At 41.2% G+C, this 25266-nt stretch overlaps 1 protein-coding gene across 31 annotated transcripts in view; it reads right to left on the reverse strand.

The window, feature by feature from the left end:
- The window catches only part of ncoa7b (nuclear receptor coactivator 7b), a 52369-nt gene that overhangs the window by 9988 nt on the left and 17115 nt on the right, over window positions 1-25266 (reverse strand). For 16 of the 31 annotated variants that reach the window (XR_015517925.1, XR_015517924.1, XR_015517923.1 and 13 more), the window contains exons 6-11: window positions 22994-23089; window positions 20367-20492; window positions 13018-13202; window positions 11167-11630; window positions 3852-4023; window positions 236-383 (exon numbers count right to left, since the gene is read on the reverse strand). Coding sequence is in view for 5 of the 31 variants with exons in the window: in XM_087297757.1 (XP_087153883.1) it covers window positions 236-383; window positions 3852-4023; window positions 11167-11630; window positions 13018-13202; window positions 20367-20492; window positions 22994-23089 (1191 nt within the window). In the remaining 26 variants the exon portion in view is untranslated. 31 annotated transcript variants of the gene reach the window in all.

A 25266-nucleotide genomic window follows, 5' to 3' on the forward strand; every position in this document is an offset into this window, starting at 1 on the left:
CGGACTGATCCACAATAGCAGTGCCTGACATCACCTATTCAAAGTAAATGGGAAGCGTTGACGCAGACACCCCCGTGTGAATAGGGTGTTAAAATAATCCTATGTTAACTCCGCGGAGTATGGGGATAAACTTGTCGTGGCATCTATACATTGCTGCTCCAGTGGTTATTGGCATTTAAATGAAGGTCGGTTCAGCACAGGCATCATTAGCTGTGTTCTGTGAGGTGTTTCTGACCTCCCAGCTACGAGGCACCGGGTCACTGAAGAAGTTGTCGATCATCGTGAGCTCGTCTTTCTCCACCACTACAAAGCCCTGGTCCTGCGCATCTTTACCGTACGTGTCTGGAGACCACTGGATGAAGAACGAGTACAGGTGGTCCACCCTAAGGAGACACGGCAGGACAGATCACTTACACTCATATTCAACACAACACAGCTGACTTGACTACATGCTGAGAATGAATAGCTGCGTCCCATATCGCATACTTATGCACTATTCTACGGCATTTTGTAGTATAAATAGTGCAAGTAGTGTGTTCACACTGAAAACTCTAAAAATAATAAGTGCACTTTAATTACCCGGATGATGCCCTCATTCAGCCGCTAAAATGAAGTGTGTAATGATGGACACTTCACGCACTCAACGACCGCAGGTTTGCTCACGTAGCGGAAGAGACGGAGCTATCAGGCACACATGTTGGATAACTTTATTTGTTTTTGATTGTGAAAGCGAAATTCTCCTACAAGAATGATTATAGCGCCTCCCGATGGTGAATGCAGTTATATTCACGGCAGGTATTATTTGATAATTCTGTCATTTATTTCACTGATTTGGCAACAGTCAAACGTCATCAGGGAAACGGTTTGAATTTCCGCTTAGTAAAAAAAACAGTGCTCCATTTGGGACGACACTACATAGATATACTATGCTGTTGAGTGTGTAAGTGCATAAGTACATAGTGCATGAGTGCATAGTGCGCCATTTGGGACGCAGCTTTTGTATATTTTGCACAATCTACAGTAATCAACATTTAAAGTGGATCTAAAGTGGTTCTAAAACTGGTGAAAACCCCCATTCTAGTCTTACAATAATTAATTATTGAACAATAATACAACTGAAAAACTGTTTTGATGCACTTTAAATGCTGACTACTGTATATACATTCATTCATTCATCTTCTGCCGCTTTTCCGCGGCCGGGTCATGGGGGCAGCAGTCTTAGGAGAGAACCCCAGATTTCCCTATCCCCAGACACTTCCTCCAGCTCCTCCGGGGGGGATCCCGAGGCGTTCCCAGGCCAGCCGAGAGACATAGTTTCTCCAGCGTGTCCTGGGTCTTCCCCGAGGCCGTCTCCCGGTGGGACATGCCTGGAACACCTCCCTAGGTAGGCGTCCAGGAGGCATCCAAAACAGATGCCCGAGCCACCTCAGCTGACTTCTCTCGATGTGGAGGAGCAGCGGCTCTACTCCGAGCTCCTCCCGGGTGTCAGAGCTCCTCACCCTATCTATAAGAGTGCGCCCTGCCACCCTTCGAAGGAAACTCATTTCGGCCACTTGTATCCAAGATCTTGTCCTTTCGGTCATGATTCAAAGCTCATGAGCATAGGTGAGAGTAGGAACGTAGATTGAGCGGTAAATCGAGAGCTTTGCCTTTCGGCTCAGCTCCTTCTTCACCACAACGGACTGGTACATCGACCGCATTACTGCTGCAACTGCACCAATCCGCCTGTCAATCTTACGCTCCATCCTTCCCTCACTCGTAAACAAAACCCAAGATACTTGAACTCCTCCACCTGGGGTAAGGAATTTCCTCCAACCTGGAGATGGCAAAGCACCTTTTCCGGTGGAGCACCATGGCCTCGGACTTGGAGGTGCTGATTCTCATCCCAGCCGCGTCACAATCGGCAGCAAACCGCCCCAGTGCATGCTGAAGGTCGATGTTTGATAAAGCCAACAGAACAACATCATTTGCGAATAACAGAGATGAAATCCTGTGTTCCCCAAACCGGACCCCCTCCAGCCCAAGGCTGCGCCTTGAAATTCTGTCCATAAAAATGATGAACAGACTTGGTGACAAAGGGCAGCCCTGCTGGAATCCAACATGCACTGGAAACAAGTCTGACTTATTGCCGGCAATTCGAACCAGACTCCTACTCTGTTCATACAGGGACGAGACGACCCTCAACGGATCGCCTCTGACCCCATACTCCCCGAGCACCCTCCACAGAATGCCACGAGGGACACGGTCGAATGCCTTCTCCAAGTCCACAAAACACATGTGGACTGGTTGGGCATACACCCATGAACCCTTGAGCACCCTGGTGAGGGTATAGAGCTGCTCCAGTGTACCACGGCCCGGACGAAAACCGCATTGTTCCTCCTTGATCCTAGGTTCAACCATTGGAGTATCCGGCAAATGATTGAACCTAGGATACTGTACATACATATGTACATATTTACTTCCCATGCAGCAAAAGTCACGTCACATGATTTCGCTGATGTTCACGTCAAACTGAGCTTTGCGGAACTGCAAATGCAGACGACTGCTTAAAGGGGGCAGGAAATGATGCATTAATCTAAGTTGATAATTTTTCACAATAGTTGGAGGCCAAAATCTAAATCAAATGTTGATTAATTGGACAGATTTCTATTTAGCTATATCATAAATACATATAGATCTATACGGGCTGTCAATCAATTAAATGTTTGTTTTTTTTAAATGTGATTAATCGTACGCTATTATCCATTTTAAATGTGATTCTATCTGCCCTTACGATCACGGCCTCCCAATCATCCTCTTCCACCGAATTGGCTCTATCACTGTCTCTCCACTGCACCAATAGCTGGTGTGTGGTGAGTGCACTGGCGCCGTTGTCCTGTGGCTGCCGTCGCATCATCCAAGTGGATGCTGCACACTGGTGGAGGTGTGGAGAGACCCCCCCCCCCCATGATCGTGAAGCGCTTTGGGTGTATGGCCAAACACAATAAATGCACTATATAAATACACATTACATTACATAATTATAATGTTGCATTCTGAAACTGCATAACATCAGTGCACACAACAAACTGAAACATAACATTGTTTTATAGAGATACACCGAATGAAAATTCTTGTCCGAAGCATAATGAAGTGATAAAGTCATCATTATAAACATGAGCCTCTTGTTAAAGGTAAAGGCGTTGCTATAATATATTTGCATGCTGGACTCTTTCTTTATTGTTGGGGCTTTTTATTCTCCTTTCTTCATCCATATTAAGCTGCTATGAAATCAAATAAAAGCACTATAAAAATAAAGGTGAACTGAATTTAATAAATATAAAAACAAGCCATTCAGGGATATCTTTTGCTTTCATAACTCGTATACACTCACTGGCCACTTTATTAGGTACACCTTACTAGTACTGGGTTGGACCCCTTTTGTCTCCAGAACTGCCTTAATCCTTCATGGCATAGATTCAGCAAATATTCCTCAGAGATTTTGCTCCATATTGACATGACAGCATGATGCAGTTTGCTGCAGATTTGCCGTCAGCACATCCTTGATCTCCCATTCCATCACAAACAAGATGCTCAGTTTGAATGCAAGCGGATCGTCCATGTCTACATGGCTAAATGCACTGAGTTGCTGCAATGTGATTGGCTGATAAGAAATTTGTGTTAACGAGCAGCTGTACCTAATAAACTGGCCGTTGAGTGTATAGCCTCCGTCAATTGGGCTTCATTACACAATTAATGCCTTTTATAACTCTCAAGACAAAATGCTTTTGTGACAAACTCCATAAAGTCAGCCTGCACATCCTAAAATCAATAATTAATATATCGTAATAGAGTACAAGCATCGCTTTTACCTCTCCTGAGGCACAGCGAACCAGTACTCCAGGTGGCGTCCTCTGCTAGTGTAGGAGTGGGTGGGGCTAGACGTCCGACCAATGGCGAAGGACTTTCTCATTGGCTTCCCCACCTTAAAGCAGAGGAACATGGGCGGAGCTTTGCTCTTCTCCTCATTGGACAGCAGCATGTCTGTAGAGTACAGTTTGGAGAAACAAAGCTCTTCAAAACAACTGAACCAATTGTTCACAAAATGATTCACCATATTAAAGTGCTCAAAACAGCACATCAGCGACACCTGCTGGTCAAAACTGGGTACATGCAACAAAAAGCATTCAGACAAATTGGCATTTTCACGCATATCAAATCTAAATTTGATAGTATAGCCATTGAATGCACTTACAGGGTATGAACAGAAGTCAGAGAGTAAAACTCCATACATTAAGACCTTATCGCCAGTTTAGGTTTCAACTGGTATTTAAAAATTTGCAGTATATTTAAATACTGACTGTAAGAAAGCACAATTAAAAGCCTCAGCTTGTAATAACTGTTTCAGTGCAATATAATTCAGAAGTATATGGTTATTTATTATATTAATAATTTATTTACCTGACTACCCCAATGAAATGTTAATAGGAAAGAAGAATACAAAACAATTAGACTCGTTTTTTTTTTTTTTAATTACTTCATGCGAGGCTGACTGATGTTTTTTGTGAAGTTTATTTATAAACTAATTTGGAGAGGAGCACGGGCGCTTATGATTGATAGCACCTGGTCATCATTAGCTAACACTGATTTACCAATCAGACGACTCCTTAACCACTATACATAACCAGAGTATCTTACGTCAGCCATCTTCGTCTTGAAGAATCCCCCCTTCCACCCCTACTCTTCCCATTTCCTTGACAGGGCAGCACAGAGGCCTAGTGGTTAGCACCACGGCCACACAGCAAGAATGTCACCGGCTCGGACACTACCTGGCCAAGTCGGCAGTTCTGTGCGGAGTTTGCATGTCGTGTTTGCGTAGGTTTTCACCAGGCTCTCCGGTTTCCTCCCACAGACCAACAACGTGTAACATAAGTACATTGACAAATCTAAATTGACAGCATAGACACCTCATAGCATTATATTCTACTTCCAACAATATCAAGCAAGGGAGTTCTCGAGACCTAACTAAACTCAGACTCCCCTCTCGCCCTGCAACGAGCCCCGGGCTCGAGGATCTTACAAGCTAAGGGCTCTCTCCCGACACAGCATGCCAAACACGCTCCATAATCAATCATCAGCTAAGGGCGAACTCTTGAAACACTAGAAAATTGGCTGATTGCATATTTTAGAATTAAGAAAGCGTTCATTCATTCATTTTCTTTTCAGCTTTGTTTCTTTATTTATTAGTGGTCGCCAATTCAGAATGAACCGGCAACTTATCCAGCATATGCAGGGCCGGCGCGTCTATAGAGGCGACCTAGGCGCCCGCTTACGCCCCATTCACACGGGGATTCAGCGTCAACGCTTGACTGAAGGCGTGTCTGAAGTTGGGGCTGAAGTGATCGTCATAGCAGCGTCTGCCAATGAAATTCAGTCAGCAAAAGGCCACTGTCTAGCTGGTGTATTTGCATACAGCGATATGATTGGCTGATGCTTCCGTCGGCGCTTGAAAACTTGAGCTAGTCCCAACTTCTGCAGTGAGCAACGCCTCTTAAGCGGCGGCCACGGATCCACAATGCAGTTTGGCAACGCCTGACGTCACCCATTCAAAGTGAATAGAGTAGCGTTGACGCTGACGCCCCGTGTGAATGTCCGGGACACCTCCGTCACCACCTGCATCCTCCTCAATAATGTCCACGACACCTCTCTCATCATCCGCGTCCTCAGCTATATCCGCACCTCGGGCGGCAGAATAGAGAGGGCGGCATCCGCAACACCTCCCTCACCACCCGCGTCCTCCGTTATATCCGCGAGCGCCCCCCGGTCACTTTCGGGTTGAGGGCGGCGTGATCGTCCTTTGCCTAGAGTGTCAGCTTGCTCCGGCCCTGAGCATATGTTTTACACAGTGGATGCCCTTCCAGCTGTAACCCAGGACTGGGAAACACCCATACACACTCATTTACTATGGACAATTAAGGTAATCAATTCCCCTTATAGGGCATGTGTTTGGCAACCGGAGTACCCAGAGGAAACCCACGGCAACATGGGGAGAACATGAACTCCATGACAGAAACACCAACTGGCTCAGCCAGGGCTCAAACCAGCGACCTTCTTGCTGTGAGGCCACAGTGCTAACCACTGCACCACCATATCGCCAATTTAGAAACTAGAAAAAAATAAATATGTGGCTAATTTCTAAATCTTTCATTGGTTAGTGCAGCAAGCAAAGCAGCGCAACACACAATCTAGCAGGATTTTATAGATTTCATAAACTACAGCATCACAATATTCACAGATAAACTTCGGGCAAACTTTAGCATACATCTATATATTGAACAACAAAAAAATATACAAAAAGTAAGACCTTGTAAAACAGCATTTAAGACTTTTTAAGGGACTTAAATTTCTCTAAATCTGTTTATTTTCAACTTTTCATTCTTTTTTTTAAGACCCAGTGAACGACTTAATTTACCATCTAATATGATCAATTATTCAGTGTTTGCAGAATATGAGTTTATTAATTTATCATTATGAATTTATATTTTATAAATGTTTATATGTATGTTTGTGTGTGTGTGTGTGTGTGTGTGTGTGTGTGTGTGTGTTTATATACAGTTGAAGTCAGAATTATTCGCCCCCTGTTTATTTTTTTCCCAGTTTTTGTTTAACAGAGAGCAGATTTCTTCAACACATTTCTAATCATAACATAATTTTAATAACTCATCTCTAATAACTGATTTATTTTATCTTTGTCATGATGACAGTACGTAATATTAGACTAGATATTCTTCAAGACACTTCTATACAGCTTAAAGTGACATTTAAAGGCTTAAATAGGGTAATTAGGTTAACTAGGCAGGTTAGGGTAATTAGACAAGTTATTGTATAATGATGGTTTGCTCTGTAGACTATCGAACAATATATAGCCTAAAGGGGCTAATAATATTGACCTTAAAATGATGTTTAAAAAATTAAGAACTGCTTTTATTCTAGCCGAAATAAAACAAATAAGACTTTCTCCAGGAGAAAAAAATATTATCAGACATACTGTGAACATTTCCTGAATCTGCTCAACATCATTTGGGAAATATTTTAAAAAAGAAACAAAATTTAAAGGGGGGTGAATAATTCTGACTTGCATAGTAATTGTAAATATGCATAGTATTTTTTATTGTATATATAAATTTATATACAAAGGTATTACGTATTTAACAATATTGCATGAATAATTTTTTTTAACACATTTTAAATCGGAGACGTCGATCTTCAGGTGCAGAAGTGGCTTCATGTTGACTGACATATGGAAACTTATGCAAGTGTTCATGCTCTGTTTGTTTTTCCAATGTCACTATTAACTCCTGCTGAGAGGCCAGATAAAGCCTAATCTGTTAAACACACACACACAAACACACACAAACACACATACACACACACACACACACACACACACACACACACACACACACACACACACACACACACACACACACACACACACACACACACACACACACACACACACACACACACACACACACACACACACAGGTCTGACAACTACACAGACAGCACTACAGCACACTGTGCATGCATTTTCGACACCAGCTGCTCTAAAAGGTGGAAATAGTATGAATACATTTCAGAGAGTAACATCACAACACATGGCAAAGATTGCAGGAATTGCTGTTTGGTCGCACTTTAAAATAAGGTTTCATTAGTGAACGTATTTACTATCCAGAATTAAGTATAAACACTTAAACACTACCTGTGCAGCATTTATTAATCATAGTTCAACATTTACTAATGCATTATGCAATAAAATGCAAATGTATGCTTGTTAACAATAGTTAATGCAAAACAAATGGGAGATGAGACTCTGATTGGTTTATTCTGAAAACATTGCACTTTGCGCATGGATCGTCAAAATAGAGCCCAAAGTCTCAGCCAGGGGTGCATTTCCCAAACCACGACGCAACTCGCAGCTGAACTATTACGGTACATTTGGGAAAAGAACGATGTAATGATGAGTGTTTCCTAAAACCCATAGTTTCTCTGTCGCAGATCCATCGCTTGAACCACGTTAGTTATAATGTAAAATGCCCATAATGACGCTCTAATTAAAGCCTGTCATTTCTTTGTGCAAATTATATTGCCTTACACAAACACACATTTAAAATAAGATCCAATATTAGATTTGGTAAAAACATGCACTCGCTTTCCATATCAACTGAAATATATGGCACATATAGGGCCTGTGTTTGCTTTACAAATATTATAGAGAGTGACATGTCATATTCTAAAACATAAAATCACTAACAAAAGCTAACACGTGTTCTAATATTATATTTAAATCATATAAATAATGAGGCGATTTATCAAGAAATGAAATTGAATATTTATTATTTATTATGTATTAGAAATGAAAAAAAATCATAGTTTAACAATAATATTAATAGCATTAATGATGATGATTATTATTATTATTATTATGTAGGACATTGTTTATTTATTTATTTTTTTAAAAACTTTTCCAATTTGACTCATGTAAACCACAGCAGAAAGTTCTAACCAGCAGGCCCATGTCATATACAGTAGAGATACTTGATAAATAACCCAGGCCCGGATTGGCTAATCGGGAGGACCAGAGGGCCTCATGTACGAAGACTTGCGTGGAAATCATATTAAAACATTGCGTACGCACAAAGCTGTAAATGTGCGTACGCAGAAAAAAATTCAGATGTATGAAACACTGCGTACGCCGAATCTCACGCATATTCTTTTGTACATCTGAATGAACGTGAAACTGAGCGCAACATGCACGAGCACAAAACCCCTCCCTGCCTCCTCCCCCGTATGAATATGCTAATGACTCTACTTTGGCAAAACCCAACGAAAAAGCAACGGCAAAAGCAAGCAAAAAGAGAAACTTTGAACAGAAGTGAATTAGAGGTGCTCCTTTCAGAGGTAGACCTGTAAGTTTGTTCTCCGGAATTAACAACAAAAGAAAAAAATAGAGTGGGAGAGTTTAGCTGATGCGGTTAACACAGTTGGGTCTGAACATCGCACTGAGTGGAGTTAAAAAAAATAAATAGTGTGGTTTATATCTGTAAAATGTTGCGGCACCCTTAACAGTCTCAGTGGCGTGGCTCGTAAGACGCATGTCAACATGTTTTGACACGTTCGAGCATGAACTCGGCTCGAATCCAGCATCTGATGAACTCTTTCTTCTTTTTCCCCCGCTACATATCAGATTTTGCCCACTATTTTTCACGAGAAAGACCAGTAGGAATCATTAATAAGTCTGTGCATCATATTTTATTTGCACATTTATTGAATGGAAATGTTTCTGATTCACGCATGCAAGTTCATCTTCAGATAGTGTCTTTATAGCAATGTGTGTGCAGTAGATCGCTCAGATTACATTGGGAAAACAGGCGACCGCTGCAAATTGCGCTTTAATGTTTGGCTGGTCAACTGTATGGTATGGAAACCTTATATACCTGCTAGATGAACCCGTCTCATACAGCTGCCATTGCAATGCTCAGACACTTTGTAGAGAGCAATTTAACACAACTGCCTCTAGGAGTCGCCAATGTAAATAAAACAGACACGCACAAAAAATGTGCGTACGCCTGCCAGAAAGCTGCCGTGAAGCTGCGCACATTCCCACGTTCAGTTCATTGTTAGTAAATCCAAACGTGAGCGATTCTGAGCGTGAAACCTGGCGTACGCAAAGTTTTTGTGCTTACGCAGCGTTGATACATGAGGCCCCAGGAGAATTCCCGGTGGGCCGGTCTGTTTTTTGGCCGTGAGGGCCGGTGTTCCTTGCTGCTTGCACTCTCAGCAGTCACACTTTTTTCATCTATTTATTTATTTGACCATAGCTTTACTCTTTTTATTCATTATTTTGCTGCAGCGCCGCTCTTTTTATTTATTTTCTCGCAGCCCCGTGAGCAAAATGCAGCCTGCAGGTTAACTAAAGTTAATGATAATGAAGTAATGTAACTATCGACCCCAAACAGCCACTTTTATAGTGCCATTGTGGTCCAGTGGTAAGCACATTGCGTTGGAACGCTGCGGACCCGTGTTAGAATCTTATCTGTAAAACTATTATTGATTTTTTTTCATTTTTATTGTAAAGACATATAATACTGTTAGGGTTGCTGAACATTTGAATTTCTAAAGCAGCTGTTTTCTTGAAAAAAGAAAAAAAAAAAGAAAACGTGGACTGAGGTGGGCCGGTCTGGCTTGAAACTCCAGGACTGAAAATGAGTCCCACTCCGGCCCTGAAATAACCTACTATACATTAAAAGAATTAAGGTATGCTGTTTGTTTTTACAAGCTTTGGAGACGTAACATAAATTCCGATTTTAAATAACAGGTCACCTAAAGCTTTGCCATGAGCCTGTGTTCAAAATGACATCAATGTTTTCAAAGTACACTGCGAAGGGAGCACATGTCAACATGAAGATCGCTAAAACTGAACTGTAAAAATAGTTTGAAAGCAAATTACACCTAAGAGAGATGAGCTTAATGCTTTTTTACTTTTCATAATTCCAACTTTGAATGTTAGAGTGTACTAAATGAATAGGGCATAGGGGGTATAAGTGGGAATAGAACACAACCAGGAACTATGTTTCTAACTACAGCTCCACAGGGATAGTTGCGAGTGCACAAGTTTGCGAAGCAGTTTGCGAATGTTAGTTGGAGTGATGGATTTGGGAAAAGGCAAATCAACAAACTATGTTTGTAACGACAGGACTTGCGACCTTAGTTGGCTAACAATGGTTTTGGGAAACGCACCCCAGGTAGGAAAAAGTAACACAAAAGTAAAGAAACGCATTGCATTACTAACCATAAAAAGTAACTAAGTAAAGCAACTAGTTACTTATTGGAGAGTAACTCGATATTGAAATGGATTATTTTCAGAAGTAACTATGCCCAAAGATCAGTGCTGTCAATCATGCAATGCTCAAATCTGATTAGCCGATAAGTGCTGTCAATCATGCAATGCTCAAATCTGATTAGCCGATAAGTGCTGTCAATCATGCAATGCTCAAATCTGATTAGCCGATAAGTGCTGTCAATCATGCAATGCTCAAATCTGATTAGCCAATCAGTGCTGTCAATCATGCAATGCTCAACTCTAATTGGCCGATCAGTACTGTCAATCACACACACACTCACCTTCGATTGGTTTCTGCATTCTCTTCAGCAGCCAGCTCTTCATCTCAGCTTCATTCGCACGTTTGCGCTTCTCAGCTTCAGAAAGTTCCGCGTTTGACCCTTTACTCTCCTCAACAATCGGTCTATTTGCGAACATTTGGCTCCTTCTTTTGGTCACTTCAACACTATCGTCGGTGGATCTGTTGTGAAGTCCTTCATCCTCGTCCTCGGGTGTTTTTGTGTGCTCCTGCAGCATCGCCCCCTGCAGACCGGAGCAGGAGGTGTTGGAGTCGCTCTGCAGCAGCTCCAGTTCGGTGAAACCCTCATCAGATGGAGATTTGTCAGCGATCTGGCTGTCTGAAGCGTCGACGACGGCCGTTTCGATGTCGTCCAGCACAATCGGAAGGCTGGACGAGCCCAGAGACTCATAGCGACTGAAAGGGTTGAGATCTTGCTCGGACGGAAGCTCCTCCCACTCGCCCGGCCTGTACAACGGACAGAGATCCTGAGGCTCATCACTGATGACATCATCACCGGTGACATCATCAGTGACACCATCAGCGAAATCCGCAACATCACCATCGGCAACGTCAGTGATGACATCATCATCAGCAACGGTGACATCACCATCAGCATCATCATCAGTGACGTCATCATCACCATAATCAGTGATGACATCATCATCGAAATCATCCATGACATCAGTGACGACATCATCATCGGTGACATCAGTGATGACATTATCAGTGACATTATCAGTGAAATCCGCATCATCATCAACAACGGTGACATCATCATCATCATCAGCATCATCGTGTGGGGGTGGAGATGGCGAAATTAAATAGAGGAAACAAAACAGAACAAAAAACACCCAAAATGAAGTGGATGAAATGAAGAAAGTGGTGCCGTCAAACTATTCATTATCATTACTTGCGTTCAAAATGTCATTTGTGTTTATGTAATGCATGCATGCACTGTGTTTATGTACTTTGTATATATAAATACAAATATAAACAAAATACTAAAATAAAATTATTTGCATGGATATTTATTTTTTTAGATACAATTTGTATTATAAAAATAGACTCAAATATGTGTGCTTATATATATGTATATGCATGTATATATGCATAGTATTTTTATTGCATATACAAACAAATCACGTGATTATTGAAATTAAATAATAGAAACTTTTATTCTGGATGCGCTTAACCATGAACAGTGTTTGACGGCACTAAACAAACACAAGACAACTGAACAAAACAGAACATGACCAACCATAAATGTGACCCAACGCAAGTACTAAAATGACAACAGACGTCAAAATAGAACTTAAATGTAAAACGAGTGAAAGAATGGAAAGAAGAATAGAGGAGTGTTTCATTAAATTCCTCCCTCTGTTTGCATGAGCTAGGAGGAAAATGACTTACAGTAATACAAAAATCAAAACAAAAAAAATAGAAAGAAGGAAAAAAAAAGAAGAAAAAGAGGAAAATGATAAAGAATAAAAAAGACAAAGAAAAAAAACATAAAAAAGGAGAGGAAAAAGAAGTAGGGATGCACCCATATGAATTTTTTTGGCCGATATCGAGAACTCTTCAGATTTGGAGGTTAATAGCCATTATATATAGGCCGATAATTAGGGTTTAACATTAACACCCGGCAACCTGCCAAATGCGGGTATATTTCAGCTTTGGCGGGTTAGTCAGCCGCTCCCACTAGCCACTTTGGCTTGTTGAAAATTATTTTTAAATTGTGGCTTTCTTAAAAGCAGGGTCTGACTACAAGGATGACCCAATATACTATTACAATAATACTATTACAACCTTGGTGTTTGTGTGTGTGTTTGTGTCTGTGATGCGTGTCTCTCACGAGGGCAGCGCGTCCTTGATCTTCATGCGGGACACGTCATCATACAGAGCGACGGACAGCACCTCCTGCATGGGGCAGATCAGCCCGTACTCCTCACAGCCGTTCTCGATCACCAGCGGGTCAGACTTGTGCGGGTCGAACATCACATTATTGGGTGTAATGATCATCACTCCACCCACAACACCCTGCAGACACACACACACACACCACTGAGTTCCACATTGCAAGACTGTAGTATAACTTAGTAGTGACTTATTCAACTGATAAACTGACATAACACTAAACACTTCATGCACTACTGAAACGGGAGGGGCTGGTGAGGAAGGGGAGGAGCTACTACTGAGGGGGCGGGGCTTATTATTAAAACAGGATCTCCTGTTAAAGGGAGGGGCTGGTGATGAAGGGGAGGAGCCACTACTGAGGGGGTGGAGATGATGATTAAAAGAGGATCTACTGTTAAAGGGAGGGGCTGGTGATGAAGGGGAGGAGCTACTACTGAGGGGGCGGGGCTGATGATTAAAAGAGGATCTCCTGTTAAAGGGAGGGGCTGGTGATGAAGGGGAGGAGCTACTACTGAGTGGGCGGGGTTGATGATTAAAAGATGATCTATTGTTAAAGGGAGGGGCTGGTGATGAAAGGGAGGAGCTACTACTGAGGGGGCGGAGCTGATGATTAAAAGGGTATCTATTGTTAAAGAGAGGGGCCGGTGATGAAAAGGGGGGAGCGACTACTGAGGGGGTGGATCTGATGATTAAAAGAGGAACTCCTGTTAAAGGGAGGGGCTGGTGATGAAGGGGGGGGAGCGACTACTGAGGGGGTGGAGGAGAAGATTAAAAGAGGATCTACTGTTAAAGGGAGGGGCTGGTGATGAAGGGGAGGAGCTACTACTGAGGGGGTGGAGCTAATGATTAAAAGAGGATCTGCTGTTAAAGGGGAGAGGCGGGTGATGAAGGGGAGGAGCAATTACTGGAGGACAGAGCTGATGATTGATAGGGGATCTACTGTTAAAGCGAGGGGCTGGTAATGAAGGGGAGGAGCTAGGAGCTACTACTGAGGGGGCGGAACTGATGATTAAAAGGGGATCTACTGATAAGGGGTGGAACTGGTGATAAAGGGGAGGAGCTACTATTAATAGGAAGGAGTTGGTAAAGAGGTGAACTAGTGATAAGGTGAGGGGCTGGTGATGAAGGGGAGGAGCTACTACTAATAGGGAGGAGTTGGTGAAAAGGAATCTACTGATAAGAGGAGGGGCTGGTGATGAATGTGAGGAGCTACTAACAAGGGGGAGGAGTTGACGAGAGGATCTACTGATTAGGGGAGTGGCTGATGATGAAGAGGTGGAGATACTACTGAGAGGAAGGAGTTGATTAAGAGGGGATCTACTAATAAGGGGAGTGGCTTAGGATAAAGGGAAGGGGCACGAGAGCAGCTGGTGATGAAGAGGAGCTACTAATAAAGGGGAGGGGCAGGTAATGCATGGAGAAGCTGCCTATAAAGGGGAGGGGCAACTGATAAGAGGAGGGGTGGGTGACAAAGAGGGGATCTACTGATAGAGGGTGACGGTTGGTGATGAAGGGGAGGGGCTACTACTAAGGGGGAGGATTAAATGATGAAGAGGGGATATACTGATAAGAGGAGGAGCTACTGATATGGGGAGGAGCTGGCAATGAAGAAAGAAGCACTTATAAAGGGGAGGGGCTACTGATAAGAAGAGGAGTTAAGATTGGAATCTACTGATAAGAGGAGGAGTCACTGATGATGAATGGGTGGGGCTACTACTAAGGGGGAGGAGTTGATGAAGATGGGATTTACTGATAAGAGGAGGGGTTGGTGAAGGGGAGGAGATACAGATAACGAGAGGGGCTGGTGATGAAGAGGAGCTACTAATAAAGGGGAGGGGCAGGCAACGCATGGAGAAGCTGCTTATAAAGGAGAGGGGCAACTGATAAGAGGAGGGGTGGGTGATAGAGGGTGACGGTTGGTGATGAAGGGGAGGAGTTTCTACTAAACAGAAGGAATAAATGTTGAAGGGGGGATATATAGATAAGGGGAGGAGCTACTGATATGGGGAGGAGGTGGCAATGAGGAAATGAGCACTTAAGAGGAGGGGCTACTGACAAGAGGAGGAGTCAATGATGAAGAGGGCATCTATTGATAAGGGGAGGGGCTACTGGGAGCTCAGGTTGGAGTATTTCTTTAATTTGGATTGTGCAAGCAAACTTTACTTAGACATGATTACTCCTCTCCATAGTGTAAATGCAGTAGTACTCACAACAGGTACTATTGGGCAGTTTTAGTAATTAACTTCAGCACTTTGGCAACTGTTCAGTGTCTTCTTGGAAATGGTTTTAATTTCTGTTTAGTAAGAAAACATTAGTGCTCCATTTAGGAGGACACTAAACTCTATGCTACAGGGTTAAGTGTATAAGTACATAAGTGCTTCTCAAAGAGATTCAAACCAGCCCCGTCTCCATTTCACATATATGATGTTTGCTGTAATCAGGCATCATCCCCACAGCGAGTGTCTGAATGGAGGACAACATCAGTTTCCAAAGAAAAAAGATAAGTTGACAAAGAAAACAGAACATGATTGGAAAGAGAGGTGTGTGTCCAAGGTGGAGTTCTGTTGAATACAAGTTCAACCCATATTTTGAAAAGCCGTAGACATGTGAGGAAAACGCTGGATAGCATCTGTATCCAAATACAAGACGTAAAGAACTCAGAGACTGCCATAAATACAGGCTGGTGTCAGTAAACTGCACTGACTGCTTTCACTGTCGACTGTACTCAAACACAAACACTAAACAGAAACTCGGCATGAATGAACAAAAACGCCATTTACAGAGAAACACTGGAGCCGTGTACCTAACCAGGGACTATATTTAGGTGCTGTGTAAGCTTGTCACAATAATCAATATATTGCCTTATCGTGCAATGCAGGGACACAACCTCATTCATTTCTGTAGATGCAATATGTATTATTTAAGAAAAGGAGAATTTTCAGCTTTTCTTAAAAGTTTCTGGTGGTTGAAAGGTATTAAATGAGCTCTGTTTCAAATATGTAAAGCACCAGTTAATTGATGAATGATGAATAATAAAGTTAAAAAAGAGGCGTTTAAACCCAGTTGTGTGTCAGGAGTCTATGAATATATCCAGCTTCTAATCATAAACATTAATTATTTAATTGTATATACTATAATCTGACTTGATGAAAACAGTTTGCAGAAGCACTTTAATGCTACGTACAAAGGGAGAATGTCAATCAGAGGGGGAAAGCCCCGCCCACTAGTGCCCATCTCTCCCTTATTAGCATAAACAGCAGCCCTGAGCGAGAAGCAGCCGTCTGCCCATTAGCCATTAGAGTGTTTGAGTATATAAATATTAAGTTAGAGCATAAATGAGTTGACTCCTCACAGATCTGAGTACTGTATATAAACTGAGTACTGTATATTAATTGATTGACTTTACAGAAATGTGATCAACAGTCTTATGCAAAAGTTTGGACACCCCTGATAAATTTCTGAATTGCAAGCCATAGCATGCTGGCCTTTCAAATCAGCAATTTCCTTTGGATATATTTCATACCCAAGGAAAAAAAAAAAAAAACATTTCAGTTCAGACAAAACATTTATTTAATCAGCAGATGCAGTGCAATTTAAGTCTGAACACAAACAGGCAGGTGCAAGAATGTGAGCGACCCAAAAGAATAATGGCATTAATCTGTAGAGCCACCTTTTGCTGCAACAACAGCCTGCAGACGCTTCTAATAGTCGAGGATAAGTCTTGCTGAAGGCATTTTGGCCGATTCTTCCTTGCAGAAGTTCTCCAGTTCAGTCAGGTTTGATGGGCGTCGAGCGTGAACGGCCCTTTTCAAATCAACCCATGGATTTTTAGGGCGCTTTCACACCTAGTCTAGTTTGCACAGTTAGCGTGGATCTTTTGGCAAATGTGAATCCACCAATCACTCTCAGATCCGGGTTAAAACAATTGCTCCGAGATCACCTGACTTGAGGTGGTCTCGGCTTGATTGAAATGAACTCTAGAGCGGATCGATTGTAGTGAGAAAGCGATACGATCCGAGCCCGGCTATATCACAGTGCTTTATGGATATAATGGGCATACATGAAGAGAGAATAATGAGTAGGGCGGGAGGTTATTCAACAGACATCCAGAGTCTGTCTCAAATGCACAGAGACTCCCCGATGCCCGCAAACGAGTGATAATCTCCCAGTAATTATGCGGCTTCCTCCCGGTCCTTAAATATGTCGCGCAGCCTTCTCACTGCATCCCTCCTCGCTCTTCAGACACATCGCGCACCTTATCAACACCACCAAACCATCACCCCCCTGACAGCTGAGCTGAACTCCGTGAAACTGACCAATGTGAGGAGAGTTTACTCACACGTGACTGGTTTTAGCTCTTTTGGTCTGTTTAGAAACTCTGCAGTGTGAAAGCGAACCGCACCAAGAACAAAGAGCAACAATGTAACAATTTTAATATCAGTTTCAGAACTACTGAATCGTCTGGAACTGTGCTTTGGGTCATTGTCCTGCTGAAACATCCAACCCTGCCGTAACTTCAACCTCTTGACCGACTCCTGAACATTGTCCTTCAGAATCTGCTGATGCTGGGTGGAATCCATACAACCTTCAACTCTGACAAGGTTCCCAGTACCTGCGCTGGCCACAAATCTGCACAGCATGATGGACCCTTCACCATACCTTACAGTAGGGAGCAGGTTCTTCTCCTGGAACTAGGGGGTGTCGGAATTAATTGTTTCTTTAGTGCACCACGATGCAAATAAAGGGACAATTCGATATCGGTTCAGTAATAGATAATAACCTGTTATTATTAGGCCCACACGGAATCTGCGCGCGCAGAATTCCGCAGATTTTCCACAGAATTCCGCAGATTTCTAGCTCATTATTAATTCTGTTTATTTACTTGAGTAAATGGCTGCGTCCGAAACCGCCTACTACTCAGTAGATACTTACTTAATTAGTAGAATTTAAACGTACTACTCTGCCGTTAGAAAAGTACGCTCTATACAGTATGAATGTGAAAAGTATGAATGGAATTCGGACGTACTACATCCGCCATTTTTCATGGTCACGTGACCTACCTGCGTCAGTTGCGTCGCCTCACTTCCATTCATGAATTCTCTCAAGGGGCATTATGGGATAGAGCAGCGTGCATGGGATGCGCACTTTAGAATCTCGCCGGAAGTAGGAAGCCATCTGCGTACTTCTCGCATACTGATTTTCGAATTCTATGAATTCGGACATACTACTCGGCTCGCTTACTGATTTTAGCGTACTATATAGTATGAAAGTATGCGGTTTCGGACGCAGCCAATGTGTAAATCTGAATTTATTTAGTTTTTATTCAGTAATTTATTACTTTTTATTTAATAATTAAGGTTTTAGTTATGATACTCCGCTGGATACTCCCAAAATAATTCCAGAAATTCGCAGATTTTTACCAAAATTCTCCACAGAAATAGCAAAAAACGCCTGCAGATTCCGTCTGGCCCTGGTTATTATGTACCGTGTCATTTATCTACTCTGCGCGATGTCACAGGCCAGGGCGAGTAAATAAAACGCTCCCACTACTGCGTGTTTTCTTTACAGCGTCTATTATGGATTACCTGTGATCCATAAAAGCTAATTATGAATGGAAAGCATTGTCAATGCACTGAGATATCGCATTGAACCAAATCGATGGCATGATAATCGTAACCGAACCAAACCAAACCAAACCGTGAGACGAGTGTAGTTTCACACCCCTGCCTGGAACACTGTTTTTTTTTTTTTCTTTTCAAGCTGACAGGTAAAAAGACGAGGCCACTCGCTACAGTGAAACTGCTGTCATGGAAAATTAAATGGATGTTCTTGATTGGTAGAAGATGAACAAACAATCCAACCCAAAACTTGCAAAATCAGCCGGATCACAACTCTACATCTCGGTCTGTAGCCGCAGGAAAGGGTGTTCAGTTCTGCTGGACGCACCATGAGTGAGAGACTGCGCTAAAGGCAGTGGATTTAATAATTTTCCTCCACAGAAACACGTAGCCTAATCTTGGTGAGTAAAGGGTTTTTAAATTATAAATAAATGTTAATTAAACCATATAATCATAATGTAGACAGAGTATACAGGCTAATGGTGGCATTATTCTTTTAATATTCAGCTTCACCGCCGCCTTAATGCCAGATTGTGAAGAGAAGTGGAGAAACAAATCCAGCAGAGCCTTTATCTTAATTTCGTTATTGCCAAAATACCCGTCATCATTTAGAGTTTATTTTAATTTGATTTGTTAAGCAAGATTTTTTTTCATTGGTGTGTTGGCCAATTTAAAGGCTAAGTGTGTGTACCTAGACCTATAGAGTGCTGAGATGTTACGATGTTACAGAGGACTTTTTATTTCTTTGTTCCAACTTAAAGTGGCCTATAGTCTACGTTTGTTACAAATAAATGATGTTAAAACATATAAATGACTCATTATTGAAAAATGCATTAGAGCTGTGCATGAGCACATTTGTCGGGCTGTAAACGGGTTCGGGCTTTATAAAGCTGTCAATCAAAACGTACCTGTCGTACTCGGGACCTATCGGGTATAATTTTTATGGCCCGAATATACGGTGTGGGAGTAAATTTCATTAGTAAATTTCATTAGCATGCGCACTGAGTTGTTCATGATTAACCTGGATGCACGAGCGCAGCAGCTGTGTTCACGTAAAGACCCCCCCCCCCCAAGATCCGTTGTAAAATTGACAACCGTTGACCGGTCCGCGGTGATAAAAAGGTTGGGGACCACTGTTGTAACCAATCAGCATTAAGTGACTACATATTTTTGCACAAATTTTTGCATTGGGTGCCCAAATTTTTGCACAGCCTATTTTCCAATTTTACTTAAATTTCACACATCTCAGTACTGCTGCACTACGAATTTCTGTCTGAAAAACATGACATTATCTAGCTTTCTCTAGAAACTGGATGGCATTTCACTGTGATTTTCTCTTATAAAGAAAGGTTGCATAATTATGCAGCCACAGCGGTGCCCAAACTTTTGCATAAGTCTGTATATCGTTAACAGGATATGAGATGACATATATTGAGATATTTATCATATCGCTCTGCCCTACTGTTCCTTTAGTAATAACATCAAGTCTGATTGGCCCCATTATAAACGCACATTTATTTTAGATTACCTGAGACCTGAGGCAATTCATACCAAAGCCGACCCGTATCCGAGGCACAATTCGAAGCTTTGGCCTTGAACCGGCTCGGATCTTGGGTCGGCCCATGGGTTTTGGGATCCATGAGGACCTGTGATGGCGTCTAGTTCTCACCATGCCGTCAGTGAAGTATTTGCAGCTCATCTTGATGAATTTGACGGTGGCCGGACTCTCGTCTTCAGACAGCGGTGACGTCTCTCTGCACACAGGACGTCCCGGCCGGCTGCTGTACTCACCATCCTGACAGAAGAGTAAACGTGTGACCACAATAGATATGAATGGCAAAATTATTCACTCTCCTGTTTATTTTCTTTTTCAATATTTCCCAAATGATGTCGAACAGATTCAGGAGTTTTTCACAGTATTTCCTATAATATTTTTTCTTCTGGAGAACGTCTTGTTTGTTTTATTTCGGCTAGAATTAAAGCAGTTTTTAATAGTTTTAAACCCATTTTAAGGTCAATATTATTAGCCCCCTTCAGCAATATTAGTTTTGGATTGTCTCCAGAACAAACCACTGTTATACAATGACTTGCCTAATTACCCTAACTTTACCCTAATTAAACTAGCTATTAATAATAATAATAATAATCATATTTCTGACTTTATATGTATCATTGTTATATTTACATTTTGCAAGTTATTTGAAATACTAAAGCATCCGTTTCACCTGCATTTAATATTGCTTTTGTGTCAATAAAATCCCTTTAATGTGATGAGGATGCATCCGACTTTGACCCAAATTGCTCATAATAAAGAGTTTGAGGAAAGTTTTAGATGTATTATCATGGCAGGTTTAATTGGGTCACGCGTCATGAGATTTATGCGTCATGAGCTTGACTTATAAAAGGCCCATAAAGTGTTGAAGCACACAATCAGTGTGTTCGCTTATTCTTATGAATTTATGATACTTCTTTGCTTAAAATCATTTCCTTAATAACATATTATAACATGCAAAAACATATTACAACACATATCATTCTCAGTGGAGTGTTAAAGATGATTGACACTTTAAAAAACATACAGCTGAAGGCAAAATTATCAGCCCTCTTTGGATATTTGTATTATTTATTTCTTTATATACTGTGTGTGTGTGTGTGTGTGTGTGTGTGTGTGTGTGTGTGTATATACACACACACACACACACACACATGCATACATACATATATACACACACACACATATATACAGTCACCGGCCACTTTATTAGGTACACCTGTCCAACTGCTTGGTAACACAAATTTGTAATCAACATGGCAGCAGCTCAATGCATTTAGACATGTAGACATGGTCAAGACGATCTGCTGCAGTTCAAACAGAGCATCAGAATCGTTGGTGCCAGACGGGCTGGTCAGAGTATTTCAGAAACTGCTGATCTACTGCCATTTTCATGCACAATCATCTCTAGGGATTGGCAAAACATTGCCTTGTCTGAAGAATGCTCAATTTCTACTGCCACATTCGTATGGTAAGATCAGAATTTGGCATTAACAACATGAAAGCATGGATCCATCCTGCCTTGTATCAGCGGTTCAGGCTGGTGGTGGTGGTGTAATGGTGTGGGGGAGATTTTCTTTGCACACTTTGGGCACATTAGTACCAAATGAGCATTGTGTCAACGCCATGGGTACATACGTACCTATCTTCTGATGGCTACTACTAGCAGGATAACACTCCATGTCATAAAGCTCAATCATCTCAGACTGGTTTCTTGAACATGACGATGAGTTCACTGTACTCAAATGGCCTCCACAGTCACCAGAGCTCAATCCAATAGAGCAGCTTTGGGATGTGGTGGAACGGGAGATTGGCATCATGGATGTGCAAATCTGCAGCAACTGTGTGATGCTATCATGTCAATATGGAGCAAAATCTCTAAGGAATATTTCCAGTAGCTTGCAGAATCTCTGCCATGAAGGATTAAAGCAGTTCTGAAGGCAAAAGGGGGTCCAACACGGTACTAATAAGGTGTACCTAATAAATGGCCAGTGAGTGTGTGTGTGCGTGTTTTTATATATAAATATATAAATAAATGAAACATAAAAATAAATCTTATTATAAAATAACATAAAAGTTATATATGTGTTCCCTATTATTATTTTATTCCAGCCAGGCTAAAAGAAATAAGACGGAATAAATATTTGAAGAAGAATTCACACTTCACAGGCCGACTAATAAATGTCTTTGACTGTGAAGGCAACCCAAATTGGTCACACTTTACAATAAGGTTCATTAGTTAATGTTAATTAATGCATTTACTAACATGAACAAACAATGAACAATACATTTACTACTGTATTTATTCATGTTAGTTAATGTTAGTTAATGAAAATACAGTAGTTCATTGTTAGTTCATGTTAACTCATGGTGCATTAACTAATGTTAACAAGCATTTGGATGTTAATAATGCTTTAGTAAATGTTCAATTATGATTAATAAATGCTGTACATGTGTTGTTCATGATTAGTTAATGTTACTAAATGCATTAACTAATGAACCTGTTTGTAAAGTGTTACCAACAAATTTAATAAGCGAGGCTCTTGACATCTCATTGCATCTTAATAAAGAAAAACGATTAGTTTGTGCAAGAGACTCTGACCTTTTTGAATGATTTTGGTCATTTTTAGCCATTATGTTGGCTAATATGAATCACCAAAAAAATCTAAATCAACAATATTTCATGAAATTTCAAGTTTTATACAATATTTTCAAAGTAAATAATAAGAAAGAAACACTCTTACCTTGATTTCTGTGGACTCTGACGCTGCGAGGTGTTTAGAGCAATCACTGACCTGAGAAACACATTTGGCTTCGTCCTCGTCAGGAACAAACAGTTTCTGTCAGAGATGAAGAAAAAAAAAACTGAGTTTTGAGATTTCAGTCCATGAGAGATGGTCAGGACATTAAAGCAAAAAACAAAACGAACTATGAGATATGGGTAAAGAGAACACATTATTGTGTTTAAAACACTGAAACATTAATTTCAAAGGCATTAAAATGCATTACAAAGGGTCTGGTGTAAAGGTCTTTGTGCACTGAAGTGCGAAGGTACACAAATGTGCACACTGAGACCGATGCGTATGAATAAATCATTTAGAAAAAACGTAAAAAGAATTTTAAAATGAAGTATAATATCTTGCTTGATTTTTTGTTCAGAAAGGTAAATAAATTAGAGTAATCACTTACTCTGAAACTAATTGCACCCAACACTGACTGTAATGCTGTATTCACACCAGACGCGGAACGCACGGATAAATCGCGCTATTCGCACATAAATAGCTGCGTAAACATTTGAGTTCACTCTATTCATTCGCGCATCAAATTCACTTCAGAACAGACGCGGACTCGCGTGATGGGCAGGGCTTCAGTCTCCCCGGTGACTCTAGCTTCATAGCTAAATTTCTAACATGGATTTTATTGAGAAAATAACAGTGTTTATGTGTTTTATGAAGACTTAAAAACAGTGTCGATACGTTTAGGGCCGTGTCTGAGTCCACTAGATTCTTTCAGAGGTGCAGCAGCTCTGTGAGCTCATAAACTCCTCCAGAAACTGAACCTGGATGACGGAGGGTTTCAGCAGTGCTTCTGACTGAGCCGAGCCCAGTTTGATGAACTTCTTGTCTGTGTCAGCTTGAGGATTTCCCCCGGGACCCCAACAACAGGCGATACGTCACAATCACGCCCCCACAAGAGCAAGCTCCTGATTGGTTAACGCGGCTTGAATGTCCGCTGAAGTTCAGACTTTTGAACAAGCAATTTGCGCAAAACGCACAAAACACTCAATTCGCGCCACCCAATTCGTGCGTATCGCGCCGCAGGATGTCTATTCGCGCGTTTGCATTGACTTAACATGTAAATCACTCACGCTTGACGCGCGTTCCGCGTCTGGTCTAAACGCAGCATAAAAGAGTGGATAAGCTCCGCCTCCACAGAAAACCAACACCCACTTTTACTTCACTGTCTGTTTAGCCTTTAAATATGCAAAACTGTCAGTCAATCTAAGAAGTGGGCGTTTACTTTGAGTCTGCTCTTGGCCACGCCCACTGAAACCTAGCATTCGGATGTGGCTCCAAAACAGCACAGAAAATTCTAAATTCTGATTATTTTTACATAAAACTCAGTTTATACCTCATATTATAATATTATTTTATATTAATAATATTTATTAATATTTATTCCATTATTATTAAATAAACATGAAAAGAAATCCATTACTTGACTTTATTTCAGCAGAAACTTAATTTATTTACAGTAATTAGTTTCTTCAAAATGAATTACACCCAACACTGAACGACACAGTGGATAAGCTCCGCCTCCACAAAAAACCAACATCCACTTTTACTTCACTGCCTGTTTTGCATTTTTAATATGCAAAACTGCCAGCCAATCCAAGTAGTGGGCGTTTACTTCTGAGTCTGCAGTTGGCCATGCCTACTTGAACAGAGCATTCAGATGAGGCTCAAACACAGCACAGAAAACAGTCGATTATTTCTAAATTCTAAATTTTTTTTTTACATAAACCTAAACATAAAAAATTGATACCCTTAAACATGTAATCATACGGATAAATGTAACCTTCTATACTTAAAGGGCCAAGACACCCTCCAGTTTCGATTCAGGTCTACCTCAGAATTTTTTCAAAAACTGCATCATAATGGGCTCAACACACACAAATCTGTTAACATCTCAAAAAAAGTACTCGAGGGTTTCTTGAACCTTTAAATAAAATGTATATAGAAGTATATATGTATACCAAAAAACATAATTAACCTGCTTCTCTGTGTTGATTTATACACAACGGTGGAATTTATGCACAGAATGTATTTGCCTTAAATACGAAGTAACTAAATAAATTATCAAAAAAATAATCCCTTACTTTTTTCAGCAGAAAAGTCATTTAATCAGAGTAATTAGTTACTCTGAAACTAATTACACCAACACTGGCTGTAAAAGAATAAATAAGCTCCGCCTCCACAGAAAACTGACACCCACTTGTACTACACTGTCCGTTTTC

This window comes from Danio rerio, chromosome 20 (genome assembly GCF_052040795.2).
Source record: "Danio rerio strain M-AB ecotype USA chromosome 20, GRCz13ab, whole genome shotgun sequence".
In the NCBI taxonomy this organism is placed as follows: domain Eukaryota; kingdom Metazoa; phylum Chordata; class Actinopteri; order Cypriniformes; family Danionidae; genus Danio; species Danio rerio.